This window comes from Colias philodice, chromosome 25 (assembly GCF_061535455.1).
Source record: "Colias philodice isolate Cphi_HAF_F1 chromosome 25, ilColPhil1 Martin Lab GWU primary, whole genome shotgun sequence".
Lineage (NCBI taxonomy): Eukaryota > Metazoa > Arthropoda > Insecta > Lepidoptera > Pieridae > Colias > Colias philodice.
The window spans coordinates 1,315,066-1,336,920 of NC_143110.1; the positions used below are offsets into that span (position 1 = coordinate 1,315,066).

At 32.9% G+C, this 21,855-nt stretch overlaps 1 protein-coding gene across 2 annotated transcripts in view; it reads left to right on the forward strand.

Annotated features, from left to right (window-relative positions):
* shot (dystonin-like protein short stop) overlaps positions 1-21,855 on the forward strand; it is a 300,260-nt gene that overhangs the window by 93,476 nt on the left and 184,929 nt on the right. Inside the window, exons 2-3 of one of the 2 annotated variants that reach the window (XM_089710550.1) lie at positions 6,867-7,083; positions 17,064-17,125. In XM_089710550.1, coding sequence (XP_089566676.1) covers positions 6,936-7,083; positions 17,064-17,125 — 210 coding nt within the window. In that variant the 5' untranslated portion in view covers positions 6,867-6,935. The remainder of the gene's footprint in view (positions 1-6,866; positions 7,084-17,063; positions 17,126-21,855) is intronic. The other variant, XM_089710553.1, reaches the window with a different exon arrangement.

A 21,855-nucleotide genomic window follows, 5' to 3' on the forward strand; every position in this document is an offset into this window, starting at 1 on the left:
ATACAGATTATATAATTCTTGAGTTTATATTGCAAACAAACGAAAATCTTCCCTCTGTATTATGTAAGCGTACAAAAATAAACGGGAAGCTTGTTGCAAATTCTCAATAATGATGAATCTTACCCCTCCGGGTATAGCATTTATTGTATCTACCATTGCATTGCATTTATTGTAAAACGCTTTTATTAATATTTAATTGTCGCTCTCACTGTCACCACGGTGTTTCCCACGGAATGATTTCTCGTTTGACCAAACAACCTTGGACCATTGTTACTTTGGGGGTTAGAACTCGATTCTGTTGTTCATGTACCTTGGTAGTTAGTACCTACTACCTACTGTTTGGGATTTGTATGGGTTGGAGATGGTACTTCGCGGAATTATCTTTAGTATTTAAAAATATTAGTATTTAAGATGGTTTGTTCAGTTCTGTAATAATTATAAACAAACCACTTGAGTAAGTAATCAAATGCCGTAACTGAAAAGTTTTTGTCTATCGCACATGCCACATATTATAAAGTAAAATATTAGTTAAAAATTATAAACAAAAAAATGTGTGCGTGTACTAGTGTACACACGTAAGAAGTGAAACTTCTTTATGACCTTATTTTTCAATAAATAATTTATAGACTGGGGTAGAAGCCTTTAAAAATAATGAAAAGATAAAAAAAATCGCAGTCGGATGAAACCCATTAGAAAAGGAGGGGAATATGATGAAAATGTAAGGAAAAATAAATTACGGTCAATCCGAGTTCGGGAAGTGGGAGGGGGGAGCTTTTAAAAGAAAAAAATGGTCTCTCTCGATTTCCGACAAAACAACAAGTCCTACGGAAAAAAGTTCAATGGCAAAGTTGTAGGTAATAAAAGGATCTACAACTTTTGTATTCACAATTTTTTCACATAACCTCAAAATTAAGGTGAAAAATTCAATAAACCAAGTTTTTGGTTTTTTATTTTTATCTACTTCAAAATTTATTGTTTTTCTACGAAATTTGGTGAAAACTTACTTTATTATGTCCCAAATACACTGTAATTTATTTGATTGAAAATATTTATTTTTTCGCCTTATTTTGAATTAATACCAAAAAAACAACCTAATTTTCAATCGAAAAGTCACCCGTCAAAATATCAACTTTTTTCAAAAACTGGGGGTGCCTTTTATTCATTGAAATCTCTACTTTCATATGGTGTAAAAAAAATAAACACCACTATAGTAAATGTTTTCAGGAAATGCATACAAACAGTGTGATAATGAGCTTTTACTAAATCAGGCACACATTTCGAACTCTATATCTTCTCTTGTATCGGCTTTTCGGTAATATTTCAAAAGAAAAATAATTATCTTTTCTATGTTTAATATTTTACAGCATATTCAAAAGCAAAATGATGTCGATAAAAACATTTCAGGTAGTTCGAGAAGTGTGCCTGATTTAGTAAAAGCTAATTTTCACACTGTTTGTATGCATTTCCTGAGAACATTTACTATAGTGGTGTTTATTTTTTTTTACACAATATGAAAGTAGAGATTTCAATGAATAAAAGGCACCCCAAGTTTTTGAAAAAAGCTGATATTTTGACGGGTGACTTTTCGATTGAAAATTAGGTTGTTTTTTTGGTATTAATTCAAAATAAGGCGAAAAAATAAATATTTTCAATCAAATAAATTACAGTGTATTTGGGACATAATAAAGTAAGTTTTCACCAAATTTCGTAGAAAAACAATAAATTTTGAAGTAGATAAAAATAAAAAACCAAAAACTTGGTTTATTGAATTTTTCACCTAAATTTTGAGGTTATGTGAAAAAATTGTGAATACAAAAGTTGTAGATCCTTTTATTACCTACAACTTTGCCATTGAACTTTTTTCCGTAGGACTTGTAGTTTTGTCGGAAATCGAGAGAGACCATTTTTTTCTCTTAAAAGCTCCCCCCTCCCACTTCCCGAACTCGGATTGACCGTAATTTATTTTTCCTTACATTTTCATCATATTCCCCTCCTTTTCTAATGGGTTTCATCCGACTGCGATTTTTTTTTGTTTCAAAAATTATCTACTCTAGTCTATTAATTATATGCAACTTTACAGAAATACGTCGAATCACGTGTGGTAGGGATAAGAAAAAGATGGCGCGTAACGGAAAAATGTTACACAAAATTTTTTTCCAACCCCGATAAAGAAGTTTCACTTCAAAAACAGCAAAACAGCTAATAATAATCTGGAAAAACTAATAACAATTTCAATGTTAGATTGAAGATAAAATATCACAAATATTGTTCCGCATATATTAGGCTATCTATTGGCTTGATAATGTTTTATCGTAACTGATACACATTCCTATTTTATTTTCATTATAAATTACGTATGTTAGCACTACTTTACCTGATGTTTAAAATAATTAATAGGTAATTCAGTTCATTGTTATATTTTTATTTGAATCCATACTAATATTATAAATGCGAAAGTAACTCTGTCTGTCTGTCTGTCTGTTACTCAATCACGCCTGAACTACTGAACCAATTTGCATGAAATTTAGTATAGAGATATTTTGATACCCGAGAAAGGACATAGGATAGGTTTTATCCCGGAAATCCTACGGGAACGGGTTTTTCTCTGAAAACGCGGGCGAAGCCGCGGGCGGAAAGCTAGTAGACTATATATTACTAGCTTACCGCCCGCGGCTTCGCCAGCTTTGTCTAAAACCTAATAAATTATACACTAAAACCTTCCTCTTCACTCTTCCTCATCACTCTATCTATTAAAAAAAACCGCATCAAAATCCGTTGCGTAGTTTTAGAGATTTAAGCATACAAAGGGACATAGGGACAGAGAAATCGACTTTGTTTTATACTATGTAGTGATTTACTAATATATTTACGTGTTATATATAAGAAGGTACATGTATTAGCTGTTTGTACCGTCTTCACTACCTTACCTTAATATCCTAAGGCCCCTAGCCGGGGCATAAGGCGTCGACAGTGCTTCACCATGTGTCCCGATTTTGGCAGCATGTTTTATTTCGCTACCAGCTTCACTAGGATATAATAAAATAGCTTTTGTTACTAGTTCAAGAAGTAGTCATTGAAATAATTTTAATCTGTGATGGACATAGAAATAGGCGTGTCCAAAATATATATGGTATTAACACAAAACAATTTAAACACAGTCGAACTTTAAACCCTGGGCCCTAGTCTGTACAAATTAGTCGGTAATTACCGATAACTAATTTATAGTCCCGTCTTCAGCAATGAAAATGATGTCGCTTAATACCTCTCCCCAATTTGATGGAAGTATACAATGGATACATATTTGTTTATAATTTTTATTCTTCACAAAACTTTCCGTTATGCGTAAAAATATTTATATGATAATAGCCTTGTAGTAATGCATTTTTATCTAAATTAATAACATCATTATTTCAATTCCGTAGATATATGAAAAATAAATAAAATATAGATTTCATGGATTTGGAAAATCATTTCTTTGCAACACATTCGAATATTGTCAAAACAAATTATTCTTTGACATTGTCAATCGTTATGATACCGACGTTTGATCTCGACAAGATCTCGAAGGCCCTTCTCCCATTACGCTACCGGTATCCTCCACGTCCGCGACTAGTTTAATTGGTCGCTTTTGCGTCGCGTTTCGCGCGTATCTCTTCGGTAGAAAGATAAAAAATTCTTATCATCATGTTGTAGTTCTCGTGCGGCTATAAAACTACAATTTATGTTTCTTTCAATATATGGATGAATCCTGCAGTACCTACTTCCTACTTTTACGTCGTCACTGGAATTGCTCGACATAGCGTCCGTCTACAAAAACGAGGCACAATAATGATGAATTTAGTCATTTTTCAGTCGCATAATATGTGAGCATCGGGTAGCGAGCAAATATCTAACTAGTATTCTACTCGAGTATCGTATTCTAGAAGTATCGTAATGGGAGAAGGGCCTTACGGTTTGTGTGGATTTGTAGATACGGTTGATAATGTCGGAAAAATTATAGATTATTATAATTTTATAATAAAAAAGATATTTCAAACTTCCGATGTTACATGATTTAACGCAATATTGTTTTCTCTTATTTAATGTTATTGCAATTAAAATAAAATAAACAAATAATGTTTTATTTTTAAGATGGTTTCAAAATTTTATTGATAATGTTAAGAAGCCTCTTATATTATATTAAATAAATATTAAAATACATATGTAGTGTACTGCTGTCTGCATTTATTCAGCCTAAATTATTGCATTCATATTCGATTAATTTCTTTCTGAACTTCTAGGATAATACAATTATACAGATGAATACAAATAAAACGATCGAATTAAGAAAAAAATTTATTAGAAAAATTTAATTTAACAGTTTATAATAGCGTAGTTGAAAATTTGGCTCAAAACCATCATCTCTCATCAACATAATTCTAGTAACTTGTTCATCTGTAAATTATAAAATTTATAGATAAATATTTATATTTAACACTTAAATAATTACCCGTGAACCGCTAAATCAATTGCATATATTCATCCTTTGCTTATTGCACATAATATAATATATGTAATAATACAAGCTAAAAATACAAGTGATACAAATTATCCGTTCCGTCCTTAGTTTTAGTTCCGTCCGTTTCTATAATGTCTTAAAGATTTCTCGAAAGGCTTCGAATTGAGCAGAATTATCTTGTAGAGCTTTTAGAGTCTTTTGATTAGAATTTTATTGCACTTCACAAATAACAAAATATTAGTAATCTAAAACTAATAGCTTTAACTATATAAAAACATAACGCAGATTGATGTTTTCTTAGGATATTTGTTATCCCATAGATTTATAGGATTTTTAAGAACATAATTAAAAATTATCCTCTTGAAAACACAAAATTTATAGATATTAATTATTTTGATAGAAATATTATTTTGATTGATTGATGTCAAATGTCAAAAAAGTAAATAAGGAGATTGCCATACATGGAATTTTGGATTCCATGAATATGTGATAAAAAGAACATTAATCAAACGATTGATATAAAAAAATATCGAATTTGATTAAAATTAAATTAACTGCCATGTTTTTTTATGCATAACATGTGCTTTTTTCATATGCAATTATATTTGTAATAGCTAATGCAAAAAATTTATGTAACTAATTTTAATTTACTATATATTCCATAATATCAGGGTAAATTTCTTGAAAAAACAACACTAAATTTTTTAGGTCCATACTATAGTTACTGAACATCGTTAGTTACCGACCGTTTTCGGTCGAGATCGATGTCGATTAATGTGTCGAGACTACACCTAGGATCTGTCACTTTAACAGTTGTCTATGTGAAATACGACAAAACCAGATTAACCCATTGAGCCCCGAACGGCCCGATCGGTCCACGACACAATAGATTTTCTATTGTGTCTGTGATTCCGGAGCCTGAGTTATTAAAGAGAACCCGCGCTTAAAGTTAAACCCTGTCTAAAGTTTTTTTGTGGTAAGACTGACAATTTTGCAACTACGGACTTGAAGAGTATAGGTAATAATACATATTTAGTTACAGTAACATTTTCTATAACACAGGCTTTATTTATTTTCGGTTGTTCTTAATATTCAGATTCGTAATGTTTATTTCAGTTTCACTCATTTCATATGACCTTGTCGCGGGTAACTTAGCCAGGATGATGACCTCCCTCAGGTAGTTAGGAATTTTGTGTACGACTGGTTTTAGAAGAATTCGCGGTGTGTGAACGTTTTGGTTCTTGTGAAACGGATTTTTATTCGAATTTTACGTTTGTTAGTAAAATTGTTAGTGAAATATTATTTGGTGGGTGTAAAGATCTTGTCTCGATAAGGAGAGATTCCGTGACTTCTCTGTTATAGCTAACTATTCTACTAATGAGTTCCTAATTCCTATAAAATAAATGTTATCGATGTTTCTAAACGTTATTCGATAATCTATGTTTATTTTTAACATTCCCAAATCCAGTTTTTATATCATTTGCGTATAAAAACGTATATTAGAGATATACGTTAAACTGGTTTTCCAAAACTTGTTATTATAGAGGTAATACATTATACATTTTTGTGAACTAAAACTATTTCGTAATCAGCCTTAATTTATTTTTTATGTAACGTAGTAACCTTGATGTTAACCTACTTATGTATATCTTTTTCAATGCTAAATTTGAAGTAATTACTTTACCCTATGTATGTCTTATATGTTGCCTTCTACAGTAATATTACTTTTTAAATACTAATCATAATTTTACATAATTTGATTATCTTTAGAAGCGTATTGATCATCCACTGCTTATGCGTTACGTCACTTTTTAATTAAACTTAGCTTCGGATAAAGAACATAATTCCATACTTGTATGGTTGCATATTTTTTACATACATATTATCCTACTAATATTATAAAGGCGAAAGTTTGTATGGATGTTTGTTACTCTTTCACGTAAAAACTACTGAATGGATTTGAATGAAACTTTACCACAACATAGCTTATACATCAGAATAACACATAGGAAAAGGTTTTATCCCGGAAATCCCACGGGAACGGGAACTATGCGGGTTTTCCTTTGAAAACGCGGGCGAAGCCGCGGGCGGAAATCTAGTAGATTATAACTCTTTCTCTTCGTTGATAAACATTTATTTATTCGATTTGACTTCTTCTAGAAGCACTTGAATCGTCATGTCATAGATGTACCGTTTACAAACGGAAAATATACACCGAATAAATATCGTATACTCGATAAATCGTATACCTACTTACACCAAAGAACATTCGTAGATATTGTTATTTACAATAACACCCATTTTTTTTGCGTCCGGGGTCAAAATGGCCGGAAACCTCAGTACGTTTACAATTTAATAAATTCCACAGGCCGTCAAGTTTGCCATATTAATATAAGTGCCAAGGATTCAATACAAAAGTGTGTGTGCGTGTGATGCGATGTCAACGCAGGCGTATTACAAGGAGCGTCTCGGCTTCGACCCCCAGGAGGTTGAAATAAATGGGGGTTATGAAGGACCCCACAAGCGGCGCCGGGGCGAGGATAGCCACGACCAGGTGTACGAGGAAAACCTGACCAAGTTCAAAGGTACAACTTGCTGGGGTTTTTTTATACAGCAGGCAGGTTCGTGGTGGAGGTATAGAGAATGCGAGTGGGCTTGTGTTTTATGTGATTCAGTTTGGTACAGCCCTGTTCATGGTAAATATTTGTGAAGGAATATTGTTCATGTTGCGGAGTTGATGGTAACATGTTGCTGGCGATAATGTCAGTTGCAGGGTTGAACGCTTGTTAAAAAGTTCTTGCTCAAGCGACAATGTTTAAACAGTATCCAGCAACATGTTGATCAACTGTTGCTCAACAAATGTTTACCATGAATATTAAGGCGTTTCGTTTGTTGTAGCCCATTTGCTTTCGTACTAACACGTGTCGGTTTGTATTTGCGACAGATTGCAACAGTTCACAACTAATGTTAAAATATTTCATTAATTACTTACAATTTTACAGGTGTGAATGTAAAATGTTTGACACGGATTTACACGCAGTTAATGATGGTATTTAAATATTAATTTATAAAGGGTTAAAAATATAAGAACGACCCAAAAATAAAGACAACATAAAGCTCTGCACTTTACCTAATGAGTAAAATGAGAATACATAATAACTTTTTTTAAATATAATGAGATTTACTTATACAACAATTTAACATTAAACATTCCCACATACGATTAAGTTCACCAATGTTCGTTTATAATGAATAAATACTTTAGAATTGACAAGTTCCAAATAATCTGTAATTTATGAATAAATATAAAGGATTACATTATTTCGTTACGAATTCATTAGCGTATAATTCATAGCTATAAGCTAACATTTTTAACATTCATTAATCAATCGGTAAATGTTTCTAATAATATTAAATACGAAACGAGTTTTGGGCTTAATAGCATGGTTTGATATACAGCGTGTTATTTTATTGTTATTATAATTTTATTAGTGTTGTTTAATAATATGCATTATAATCGATATGATGACGTGCTATCAACTGCTTTATCAAATGATATAATATGATAAGATGTAAAATGTAAATTTGATTGAAGTTATCAACTCTGAATGTTTTTGTAGTTTATTATTTATGAATAAATATTGACCATGTGATGTTTTTAATCAATTAACAAATAAAATCAAATATAGTTAAGTATATACATAGACAATAGTTAAGTAAATAAATTTAACTTCAAGAGCATTTGATGACGAAAGCAGTTATGATTTTAATACCAATAGTTGTACAAAGGTTAGTGAAGTGGTAAGTGACCCATTTATGACCCCTGTACCTGGGTATAAACCGGTAAATGAAAAAAATATTGTATGAAAACTGTGGATTAAAGTGCCTTTGTGTTTATGTAACCGGTGTGTAATATGTACCTATAAACTACATAATATGCATGTATTAAAATAACGTTTATAAAATGGTAAAATTCCATAGACAGCTAGCTAGGTTACTGCGAGTGTATAGAAAAATTCATTTGGTTATCTCTATTGGATAATTTGTTATATCTTATCATAATCTAATTATGTATTTGCAATTTAACGGTAAAATGAACACCCTATATAAGCCGAAAATATTATTGCGTATTCGCGTGTTTGCGGTTTGAACTTTGAATACAAATGACAACATACTATCAGTTCACGTGGCTCTGTTTATAACTGAGATAACGTTTAGATAGTGATGATAAGGTTTTGGACTGAAAGAGACGCGACGTGAGAGACCGCATGTCGCAATGTTTTGGGAGAAATGCATGGGGAATACGTTTTTTTATGATTCATTATATTTTGAAGTGAAATTGAGAGTAAAATATCAAAGTCGCAACATGACAATACCGTAGGCGTAGATTATGGATTAAGGCGACGATTTTGGTATCTGTGAATCTTGCCTAAGCAGTTTCACTTCTGACACGTGTGCTCGACACACACGCTCTTTTTTTGGACGAAGTACCTTATCGCGCGTTGCGAAAGGGGCTAAGCCACAGAAACTAGTAGCTAGATTAACGGAAAAATTAAGACCAAAAGTTGTAACGACACGTTGTTAGTTATATTATACATAATATAATACTAGGTTTCAGCCCGCGGCTTCGCCCGCGCAGTCAAAGAAAAACCCGCATAGTTCCCGTTCCCGTGGGATTTCCGGGATTACGTCATTTTCCCGGGATAAAAAGTAGCCTATGTCCTTTCTCGGCTATCAAAATATCTCCATACCAAATTTCATGAAAATTGGTTCAGTAGTTTAGGCGTGATTGAGTAACAGACAGACAGACAGAGTTACTTTCGCATTTATAATATTAGTATGGATAGGTAGGTAATATAAATTTTTTTCTGATTATGCCGAGCTGCAAAACTATGTTTGCATGCCAGTGTAATTGGCGAATGTACTGCACTTTCCTTATAATGTAATAATAACTTGTAAACCACATTTAAGCAAATAAAGATATTTATTTATTTATATTTATTTAGCCTGTTTCTATGCCTGTCTCTCTCTCTCTCTATATAAAAACAATAAAATATAGCCTTTGTCTCTCCACAAAGTTTTTGATGTACAAATAAGAATGTTTTTTTTAAGCGTTTCCAGTTTCATTCGTACGAATTCACGCTTTGTTGTGTAGAAGACTTACAAATTCGCTCCTAATTGACTTCCATGTTTTGTTTTCGCAACAAAATGTAATTAATGTTGTTCTTCAATGTCGAGTTTATATTATGAGGGTTATTATTACATAATATACATTTATTTCAAACATTAAATCTTATATTGTCTTTAATCAGCATGGATTTTTAACCGACTTCAAAAAAAAGGAGGAGGTTATCAATTCGGCCGGTATGTTTTTTTTTTTTCTTTTTTTATGTATGTACGCCGATTACTCCGAGGTTTCTGAACCGATATACGTGATTCTTTTTTTGGTCGATGCGGGATGGTGTCGAATTGGTCCCATAAAAATTTTATTCGGATAGGCCCAGTAGTTTTTATTTTATGAGCATTTTTGTCTGTATTTGTAAATGTTGCAAGTGCAAGTTTGAAGTCGGTTGTTTTTAACGCAGTTATCACTTGTCAAGTTATTATCACTACATACTAAGTACAAATCAAAGTCGCTTTCTCTGTCACTATATTTTGCGGTTTTTTTTAAATAGAGTGATTCAAGAGAAAGGTTTTAGTATATAATTTATTAGGCTTTAGAGTAACAAAGCGGGCGAAGCCACGGGCGGAAAGCTAGTAGGTTCATCAATTACAATAATAACATTATTAGTATATTAACTATTTAGTAGAAATTTCGAAACGGTTTCCTAGGTTATATCTATATTTTTATCGATGCATCTGATGGATCTGTCCAGCCAGAATAAATAATAAATCTTCATACACATATCAAATGAGACAGGCGTAATAAATGAGTTCAAAGCGGTTATATTTTAATCAATGCAATTGCTACTGATTGGTCTAATGGATGCCTTCAATGTCGCGGTATTTAGTTACTTATGTGATAATGTTTGATATGTCGCAGTCAGAATGTGAAAATCGGCGTATTACATAATGGCTAGGCATTTAAAAACGTAGATATATATAAGTGGCAGTCAGAGCGTATATCGACGTATTACACGATAGATAGTTTAAAAACGACCGTTTTGTATTGACTGTGAACATGGAATTAGATATTTTTAATTTGGTTAGGGGATGGGAAAAGTTAGGTTTATTTTAAAAATTTAACACGTATAGAAGTCCTGCTTTGTTTGTCATTTTCTAGAGTTATTTTATCGTTATTTTTATTGTACATCTCTGACTAGGCTAGGGGAGTTTTTATAGAAAAGATGGCAAGAAAATTTGCTTTTTTCTAAATTGGTAAAATGCCTTATTAATTGACTATTCCTCCCATTCCCTAAGCTTGCCTACACATCATTATCATCACTGAACTAAAGATAAATAAATATTCTAACTCCTATAGTTAAATTTAGTATCAAGGTCTTTGGAATCCTTGAAACTGCAGAAATCATTAGTTTCCAAGTACTATAAGTTTCAAGGACTTGCAAAACTTTACCTAATACGGATTCCTTTCCCATTCCAAAGTTCCAAGTATCTATTTGCTGTGAGCGATCTTATCGAAAACGGACTATGCATGTTGCATGTGTGGTAACGTGTGACGTCAGTGCTATGGAATGCATTAAACCGAATTAAATCAAGATTAAATTGTTCATGTTCGATTTGATTTGGGGATTAATTTTACATAGTTGTATTATAAATGTAAAAGTTAACTTTGACGTTAAAAAAGGACGAGATTGATAACGAGACATCTAAAGTATTTTTTTTAATTGTATAAATATACAAATTTTCAACAAGCTTTAAAGAAATAAGAGTAACAATCTTCATCGCACTATACGTTTTCAATAAAACTTAAACCTTCAGCTTATGATTGCTCACCACTGCGCCAACGGGGTTATGTACCTACATAAAATTATAATACCTATTAATAAAACAGGATATCTAGACTCATATCTACGTCACAACGCTATCTAAAGGATATTATTTATATTTAAACTAGTTCTAATATAGTATTTAACTTACACAATCAACTTCAATACAATGCAGATAATAAAATTTAATGCAATAGACTGCAAACGATGTTATCGTGCGACCACAGATTCAATCTGTTATGGAATAGGGTTGTCGATTTGGGAAATTCTGCCGGTTTTTAGGGTAGGATATTTTTAATGCCTATGTATTTTATAAATGACAACTTATGGACCTGATTGAATGACCGTTTTTTAAGATGTAGATTTTTTATTTATGATTATGATTGCATTGATATATTTTTTTTAAATAAAGAAAAACGATCTACCTGTTGTGTTGTTTGTAAATCTGCTTTTAATTTTTAAAGATAATATTTAAGATAGAGCCGATATTTCCAACCATCGATGTATAATTACTTCGAACCACATGTCATTTAAAACCCCGGTGTTCAGCACCTAATAATTAAAATAAAAATATCAATTGGCAACCCTATCCAAGACAGACTTGTGTTTATGTGCTCGAGTGCTGGCCGGACCAGTTAAGTGCAGATTGCCTGAGAACGTACTTAGGGCTGCCAGATAAATAGATTGCGCTGAAAAAGTATTGTCCACTGAATCGTGTTGAGTTTGAAGGGCTATTGTGTGTGTGTGTGTGTGTGTGTGTGTGTATGTGTATGTGCACATACATGTCGTATGTAATATCTTTATGTGATTTGAATGAAACACATAATGATTCAAGTTACGTCACTTGGGTTTCCCGTGTCACTAGTACCCGTGTCCCTTAGTATATTTGAATTATATTTTGATATAGGTAATGATTTATTAAGCTTGCATGAGGGCTAAGGCTATATTTTGTCTTGGATATAATTAATTCAAAAGAATATAAAAATAAATATGGGATAAAAATTATTGTAATATGTACAGTGCAGTTCGTTCGAGTGAAGTGGGTGATTAAAAAGAGCCTGTGTGCCAAGCACACGTGTCAAAAGTGCAGTGCTTTGGCGAGATTCGAAGATACAAAAATCTTCGCCTTAATCAATGACGTGACGGCATTGCCATGAGACAAAATATATGAAGATTTGTGAATAGGTTTTGGTTTCTGGAATCATTAATGCGCTAGAAAAGACAAAATTTACAGCATAAGTCAAAAGTACGATCATATTATGGCAGGATTCGAACCCGCGTTTATCTTGAAATTTTTCTCTTTTTTTTTTAATTTCTCATTTATAAAGTTGAGACTCTCATCGGGGGTCGAACCTAGGATTATATATGTAATATTAACTATTAAGTAATGCAAAAAAGTCTCTGCCTCACTGTCAATGTTGTATTTTTTAGCGCATAAATTATTGATTTCAAGGTACGCTAAGGGCCGGCGCCCACTGCCGGCACGGCGTGGCATGGCAGGGCAGAGGATTTTATTACTAATGAAGTTATTTTGAATCTTATTTCAATCAGTTTAGAATTCAAGTTACTTTATTTCGATGCCACGATGCCGCGACGTATCGCAGGATGCTGCAGCATGACGCGGCACGCCGCAGGATGCGGCGGCATGACGTGTCTTGCTTTGGGGTCGAGGAATTATGATTGCTAGCTAGTTGAAATAAGGTTGAAACTTATGCAGCATTAGTGGGGCTTTTAGCAGGATGCCACGGCATGCCGCGGGATGCCATTGCACGCCGCGGGATGCTCTGCCGTGCCATGCCGTGCCGTGCCGGCACTGGGCGCCGGCCCTTATGCATGTAATGACAGCCACTCGATAATCTTTATATATAAAAATGAATCGCAAAATGTGTTGGTAAGCGCATAACTCGAGAACGGCTGAACCGATTTCGATAATTCTTTTTTTATTATATTCCTTGAAGTACTAGGATGGTTTTTATGTAGAGAAAACGTAAATATGTACCACGGGCGAAGCCGGGGCGGACCGCTAGTTCTTAATACTATTATAAAGACGGAAGTTTGTAAGTATGGATGTATGGATGTTTGTTACTCTTTCACGTAAAAACTACTGAATGGATTTGAATGAAACTTTGGCACAATATACATCAGAATAACACATAGGATAGGTTTTATCCCGGAAATCCCACGGGAACGGGAACTATGCGGGTTTTCCTTTGTTCATTTCATTTCATTTCATTTCATTTCAAAACGCGGGCGAAGCCGCGGGTGGAAATCTAGTTTTTTATATATGATTACGATAGTTATGTATTATTTTTTGTCTCCGTCTCGCGCGTTTGACCTAGGTTAGTTATAAATGATGATTGATTAGTGCATCTGTATGTTCATGTCTATTTTAGTATTTCCTAAGCGTTGGTGGTTACGGATTCATATTTCTTGGCAAGTATGCTTATTTCTGGAAAGATTTTTTTAATCGTGTACTCGTAGAGATAAGAAAAATCATAGGAAACTATTTTTACCATATTTATTTCTGATTTTATTTTTGAAGTAAAACTTCTTTAGGCGCGACTAGGGAGTAACTCAGATTTTTTTTCTGACGGAAGTAACGCTTACTATAGTCTGTGTAGTTTCCGCCATTTAAAAATAATAATTCTGATTGGTTGTAAGTATATGTCATATACAACACGCTTCTTGACTTATACGCCAGCTAGTGGCAAAGGGCGTATTCAGAAAGAAAGCTTGAAACTTATAAGCGCTTATCGGCGCTTGTCATGTTCATATATTTTCCTGTCAGTGCTGTCAACCCGCGCAGGAAAATATATGAACATGACAAGCGCCGATAAGCGCTTATAAGTTTCAAGCTTTCTCTCTGAATACTCCCAAATATCATAATCAATTAGGAAAGAATTAGGATTATTTATTTTCAAATTTTCAAACGGATCAATTGTGAATAGCAATGTGAATGAAAAATTCAACAGTTTTAAAAACATTATTTTAAATTGCAAAATTTTTTGAAAATCTCTAAATATACTTGTTTATTTATTACTTTTAAAATAAGTAAATTAAAAATAAAAATAAACATGTTGCGGATTATAATCAATCTATTTTAAATATTGCTGAAGACAAAGTAGTATCCATAGCAACAGATAAGGTTGTCATTCAGTTGAACAAGAAGCATATATACGCCAACAATTTCATAAAATGTCAGTTATTGATACAGGAGGATCGCCTTATGAAATCTTAACAAATTTTACATTATTGCAACCAATATTGATGTATCTGATGGCTTAGCCAACGGTTGTGTTGGAAAGTTAGTGTATATTGAACGTGATGACAGTGATAAATAACATCATACGCTTATGGCTTGAGTTTCCTGGTAAGATAGGAGAGAAAATTAGGAAAAAAGCTGCCCATCATATTCAAACTCTAAACATTAGTAGAACAGCAGTCCCAATTTTATGAAGATCGTCATCTGTACCAATGAATAGAAATAAGACAATATTTGCAAAGAGAAATCAGTTTCCATTAGTATCTGCTTGTGCGCTTACAATACATAAGTCTCAAGGTGGTACTTTTGATCAAATCGTTTATGAATACAATAAAAGTCACAGTCAGCAGCTGTTATATGTAGCATTATCACGAGTAACTGATATAAATGGATTGTTCATTGTCTCAAACACCGATGACAACAAATTTTATCATGGAAGAAAGCGTCCAGGGGGAATAGTTGATTTACAGTGTGAATTTGAAAGACTTTCAAATTCTCGCCTAATAACACAACAGGAAGAATTATATAACCTTGTAAATGAGAGTAACATTACACTATTTTCCTTCAACTGCCAAAGTTTACGTGCTCATGTTTCTGATCTGAATGATAAGGTATTAAAAATGTCCACATTGCTGTTATTTTCCGAAACTTGGATGAAAAATGACGAACAAATTCTTATTGAAAATTTTTATTGCGTTGGCCAATACAAACGACCCAACTCAACTGCTGGTGGAGTAGCTGTATATCATTCATCTACAGATACACTGAACAATGTAACACCAATTCAAAATATTTCACAAACGATATTATCACAAATTTCCGATGAGGTTTCACAAATTGGTGACATCGCCTTGGTTCGATGTGTTAATACGAATGACCAACCTGTGATTATCGTTGTTATTTATATTTCTACAAATACTAGCCTGACAAATATCATAAAATTTATTCATCAGCAATTACTTCACTTCACAATTGAAGGTTCTCGACTTTTAAATAGTAATTATCATGAATTACCGATGATTCTAACTGGAGATTTTAATGTTAATTTTCGCTCTCAGGAATCTCAGCCGTTAATTGATTTTTTAGAAGAAAAATTTGATTTATCTATGAATACTTCTCGACTTCATTCAACAACGCGTTTCGGTACAACGATAGATGCTGTATTTTCAAGAAAAGTAGCAAATTTAGAGAGTAAAATTTATGTTTCACATTATAGTTACCACAAACCTATAATTTCGTACGTAAGAAATTATTATGACATTCAATTACCTGTTTCGAATGAATAATATTAATATAACATTTAAATAATCTTTGTAAAGCACATGAATAATAAATATAATTAAATTATAATATAATATTTATTTATTTAAGTTAATATTTAATCATTTCAGTGATATATGTCGTCAACGCCAAAGAAGTTTTACTTCAATCGCGCGTAAAGGTTACACGCACACACTTTTTTTATGAATGACTGATTAATGTAGAATGACTTAATAATCGTTTTATCTTGAAATTTATTTTTCAAATATGCGGTCAAAAATTCTCGATTTTTCTGGATTATATTGATCTCTAGAATAAAACAATAGCTTAAAAAATTAATTAAACTTGTTTTTTTCTATCAATGCTGAGCTTTACAACAACTGTTTGACCTACATTACTTAATCGAACCTTCGAAATTCGAATATCTACCAAAACGAAACAGTACATCAATAATTATATAATATACCTACGTCCCATGCCCCATAAATAATGTCCTATTTAGCGACCAATTTTTCGTCCCGTGCTCTAAAATTTTTCCGCATTTTTCCATACTTTACATTTCTCACGCGAAATTACTTCCGTGCCGAAAATAGTTGGCACGGACAGACATACCTATTCTCTATATCTATTTGAGTCTAGATAAGCGGATCGATCTAGGTTCGTTCACCCGTAAACATTTGTATTAGTCATTGAAAAAGTTGCGCGTGCGCTGTTGTCAAGATTTTTTGAGACGGTTGTTTTAGTGTGTGTTGATTTTGATTATGATATGTATTATATATGTGTACGTGTACACACACAACACACATATATAAACATACAAAAGCGCAGATATTCAGTTACAATTTTAAGGCTGTAGTTTATAAATGAGATTTTTTTCTCATTTAAATGCTATAAAACATACAAAGGTCGTGGTTTAGTTACGAATGTAAGATTGTCTGGATTTTATGATTTCAATGTATGCGTTCAATAAAATATGTTTCATATAAAAAGGGCTTTTATATTGAAACGATGCCATTGTAAAATTCGATTGAAATTTTGATCATTGTGTCGAAAATAATTATTATAACTATATTTAATGTGTAATTATTTATTTCAGATGAACGGGATGCGATACAAAAGAAAACGTTCACGAAATGGGTCAACAAACACTTGAAAAAGGTGAGAATTTTGTATATTAATGAATTGTGTTGTTATTTATTTCATTGTTACAATAATTGAACCAATTAATGGAAACGAGAATTGTTATATATGGCTGCTGAAATTTAATTTTAACTATGTTACAAGGAATTGTAATGTTTTGATATAAAAAAATAATATAGGTATGGTATTCTGTACGTACATTAAAAAACTATTAATTAGTTGTAAAAGTTGATACCTACTTGTGTATTCGTGCTTTTGAAAGGTAGCTTAAAACATAAAGCTTATAATCCACTAGTTGCGCTCCGCGGTTTCACCCGCATTGCTCCGCATCTGTTGGTCTTAGCGTGATGATATTATAGCCTATAACCTTCCTCGATAAATGCAATCGGCTATCTAACACCGAAATAATTTTTCAAATCGGACCAGTAGTTCCTGAGATTAGCGCGTTCAAACAAACTCTACAGCTTTATAATATTAGTATAGATTATAAAACATAGATTAGATCCTAATAGATTCGTAGTTGAAAGTAATATAAAAATCGGTGCAGCAGTTTCAATTCAAACAGAGGATAAGTAAGGTCAGTCAGTCAGTGCAAAAAAGAAATACATTCACCTTATCAAGACGTGACCTGAATATATCGCCATATTTCAATGCACAGACATAAACAATTTATATTTAATTTTATATTGCATTGTTTACGGTGTTAATAAATAACAATCAAAGTAACACCGAACGGTGAATCAGCGGTTTTGTGTGTATATATGGACAGACATATAAATTCGTGTTTCCATAATTATTGGAGTACTGCGAGGTTTTTACTCGTATAATATGTTTAAAACCCTTGGGCAAGTTACAGCTTTTGAGATTTCAATGGAATTATTTTAAAAGCTTATCAATATGATCTCGATAATAATTTAAAAAGTATTGAGCATTCGTGGTAAATTTTAAAATGAAATGTTATACCGGAATTAATAAAAAATAAACCGATACATATTTAATCGGTTTAGTAGTTTAACGTAACAAATCTTCTTAGCGTTATAAATCCCATCATCTATCAGCCCCTAAAATTTCACCAAATTCGCTTCAGTAGTTTTTGCACAACAAACCTGCCAATTAAGATGCATTTCATCGATTGCATACGAGACATGACTATATTATAACAATGCAATGTTCAATGACCTGTCAACAGTGATTTGTGATTGATCGAGCTGCGCGTGAGTTGTGAAGGAGTGCATGATTATTAGGGTTTAGGTGCTGTCGTGGTCACGATGTTATAATATGCAATAGAACACATACACATTACAATGAAAAAGGTACAAGAAGTACCTGTACATATCTTGACTCTGGAAGGGCTGGATTTGTTAGGTGGCTTAGACTTTAGGGGGTGTGAAATTATAATTTTAAGCTATTGCATAACTTCTATCGCGGGCCTTGAGCGCGGCGACCGAATCGAGAAATTCCGTAGCGAAAAAACCTCACGCTCCAAACTCCGACGGGCTCGGAGGTGTGGCTTGAAGGCATGCTATGCAATAGCTTTACCGCGGCAGTCCCCGAGTGACACACGTCTTTTATTTATTTACACTTTATTGTGCTGGCATACAAATAAATCCTCAAAATTAAAACGTATAATTTTATACGATGGTGATGAAACGAGATAATTTAAGAAATTGGTTTATTTGGAATGTCGAATTAGCAGCTTTGTATAGGTAATTCGATACTTTTGGCAAAAGAGAATAAAAATAAATGTAGTTTATTTCTTGTCTGTCTCTATTATTAACCAATTTTGATGGTGTTTTTTCTATCAGTAGCTGCTGATATGAGGATAATTTAGCTAACTTCTTGTTTTACTATTAGAAGTAATGCATTAATATCACTAACTGCAGTCATAAGCTTATTATAAACAGTCGTCTCTATAACGAAACAAAATACGTTTATCTGTATATTTTGCATTCCAAGACGGTTAATTAATCGACGATGTCATTAAACAACGACTTCTTTATCGATGATTCAGAGAGCTCTTTAAGAAAGTGTAGGTACTTGGTGACCCGGTTACATGACTGTTTATTGTGTGTTTGAAGTTATCTGTGGTGCTTTGAGAATACAAAATATTGTGACCTAAATAATATAGGGCACTATGTAATGAACACATCAAAGTGCAAATAAGACTATAATAAAAATAAAACTCAAACATATTATATTTATTCAATTAGAATCATAATAGAATACATCCGCGGAGTGTTTGAACTTCGTCGTGAATCCTGATCCTTATAAAATTTCTTTCTTGCAATAAACCAAATAGTTACTGGCTGAAGAAATGGTACGATATGGGTACGATATAAATAAGAAATTTTTAGTTATTTATTAAACCTACTCTATACCAAATACTGCTTTACATTTGTGATCATTTTATCAAAAATGGAACATCAATTTAAATATTAAAAAGTAATTTTTACGCACGTTTTGTTTCCAAGTTCATTTTTTTATATTATATTTATGCTACCTTTATTCTTACACCCTGTATCATTATTCCCTTTAACAAATTCCCATGTCATTGAACCCTATCCAAACAGCGATATCAGATTGCAATATGTTTGAACCTCAACAAAGGATGTTATTGCATATTGCAGACCCTGAGTCACGCAGGCATGTTTAGGTTACGGTTTAGTCATCTCGCGATGTGGTAACTGAGTTTACCTTAACTCAATCATCTATTTATTCTATAGGACATCTTCTAGAAGCAGTTTTCAATCATCATAACATTGTTTTACAACTACCGATTCGGAAAGCAGTACCTATCCATGGAGATGAACCGGCAAGAATCTCCATAGGTGCTCTTTTAAAATCATGACAATATTACTTTTTATTTTTCATAATATGTAACTACATCTATACATATGGAAATGAAACCCGTTTCGCGTTGTCACGGCATCACGTGTGAACGGGTGGACCGATTTCGATAATTCCTAATTTTTTAATGAATTATAATTAATTAATTATATTCCTTGAAGTGCGAGGATGGTTCTTACGTAGAGAAAACGTAAATATGTACTACGGGCGAAGCCGGGGCAGACCGCTAGTATATCATAATAATGATACCAAAGAACTGTCCTTCTAGATGGAAGTCTGTGTTTCAATGATGTTTGTATGATTGGTTGGATTTTGGTTCAGGATGTGGAAGTTTAAAGATGTGTATGTGAACCTCAACAAATATGTTATTGCAGATTTCAGAACCTCTGAGTCACTGGACAGGCATGTTTAGGTTACCCGGCTTAGTCATCTTGCGATGTGGTAACCTTCCTTCTAGATGGTTCTCTGAATTCCAATGATGTTCGGATGATTAAGTGGATTTTGGTTCAGGATGTGAAAAGGTCCGTAGGTGATTCAAAGGAAAACGTATGACATATTAGGTGTTTGTGTAAAATTTCGTATTTGAATATATTATTTTGTTTTCAGTGGTCTATAAATATACTTCTATGATTACGAATTATTGGCCAAATATGAATATTTTTATCATTAACAGTAAATTAATCAAACCACACCTTTTCTTACAAACTTTAATTTCTATGTAGAAAGTTATCGAATCCATAAAACGCAAAGGTGTGAAAAAAGTAAATAATGAAGTATTTATACCTATAGTATATAGGTTATATATATATATATATAAGTAGGCTATATACACATACACACTATTCCTCTTTGATTGAAACCTAAAGTGAATAAAAAGACTCGATACTTGTTAAACAAGGGATTTAAAAAATTATAAAATCATCGCTTCATAAAATGCCCATAAAATAAACAGTATCTACTCAATACCATCATTTTCATATACCATGATACACATATGGCAGTGACCTTACTCCAAGGTCCCAATAAAATTAGACAAGTCATAAATCAATGGACCGCCAACGTCCAGCTCAAGTAAACTGCGCAAATGGCATGACATGCAAATAGTGATGTCAGGCAGTAGGTGTCATCATTGACTATGGTGGTGTGTGCCCACGTTAAAATCATATGGTAGATAGTCTACTAGTAAATACTAATATTATAAACTAGCGATCTGCCCCGGCTTCGCCAGTGGTACATATTTACATTTTCTACATAAGAACCATCCTCGTACTTCAAGGAATATAGTAAAAAAAGAATTATCGAAATTGGTCCACCCGTTCACACGTGATGCCGTGACAACGCGAAACGGGTTTAATTTTTATATATATAGACGAGAAAGTTTATAAGAATGTATGCATGTATGTTTGATTATATTTAATGCAAATACACGTGTGATCGGATCTATATGAAATTTGGTGCAGAAATTATAGTCTGGATGTGCACATAGGCTTTGCGCCCATAACATCTCGGTAGTAGCCTCGTTCATATTAAAAAAGGTTTATAGTTGGACGTTTTCACGAAAAAACTTGGATGGGTTTGGATGAAACTTTACAGTTATATGGGTTACTAGCTATCCGCCCGCGGCTTCGCCCGATTTGTCTAAAACATAATAAATTATATACTAAAACCTTCCTCTTGAATCACTCTATCTATTAAAAAAAACCGCATCAAAATCCGTTGCGTAGCTGTTTTAATCCGTCAGTCCTCGGATCACAGACACAATAGAAAATCTATTGTGTCTCGGTCCGATCGGGCCGCTCAGTGGTCAATGGGTTAAAGATTTAAGCATACATAGGGACAGAGAAAGCGACTTTGTTTTATACTATGTAGTGAATAGTGATACATCAGAATAATAAATGATC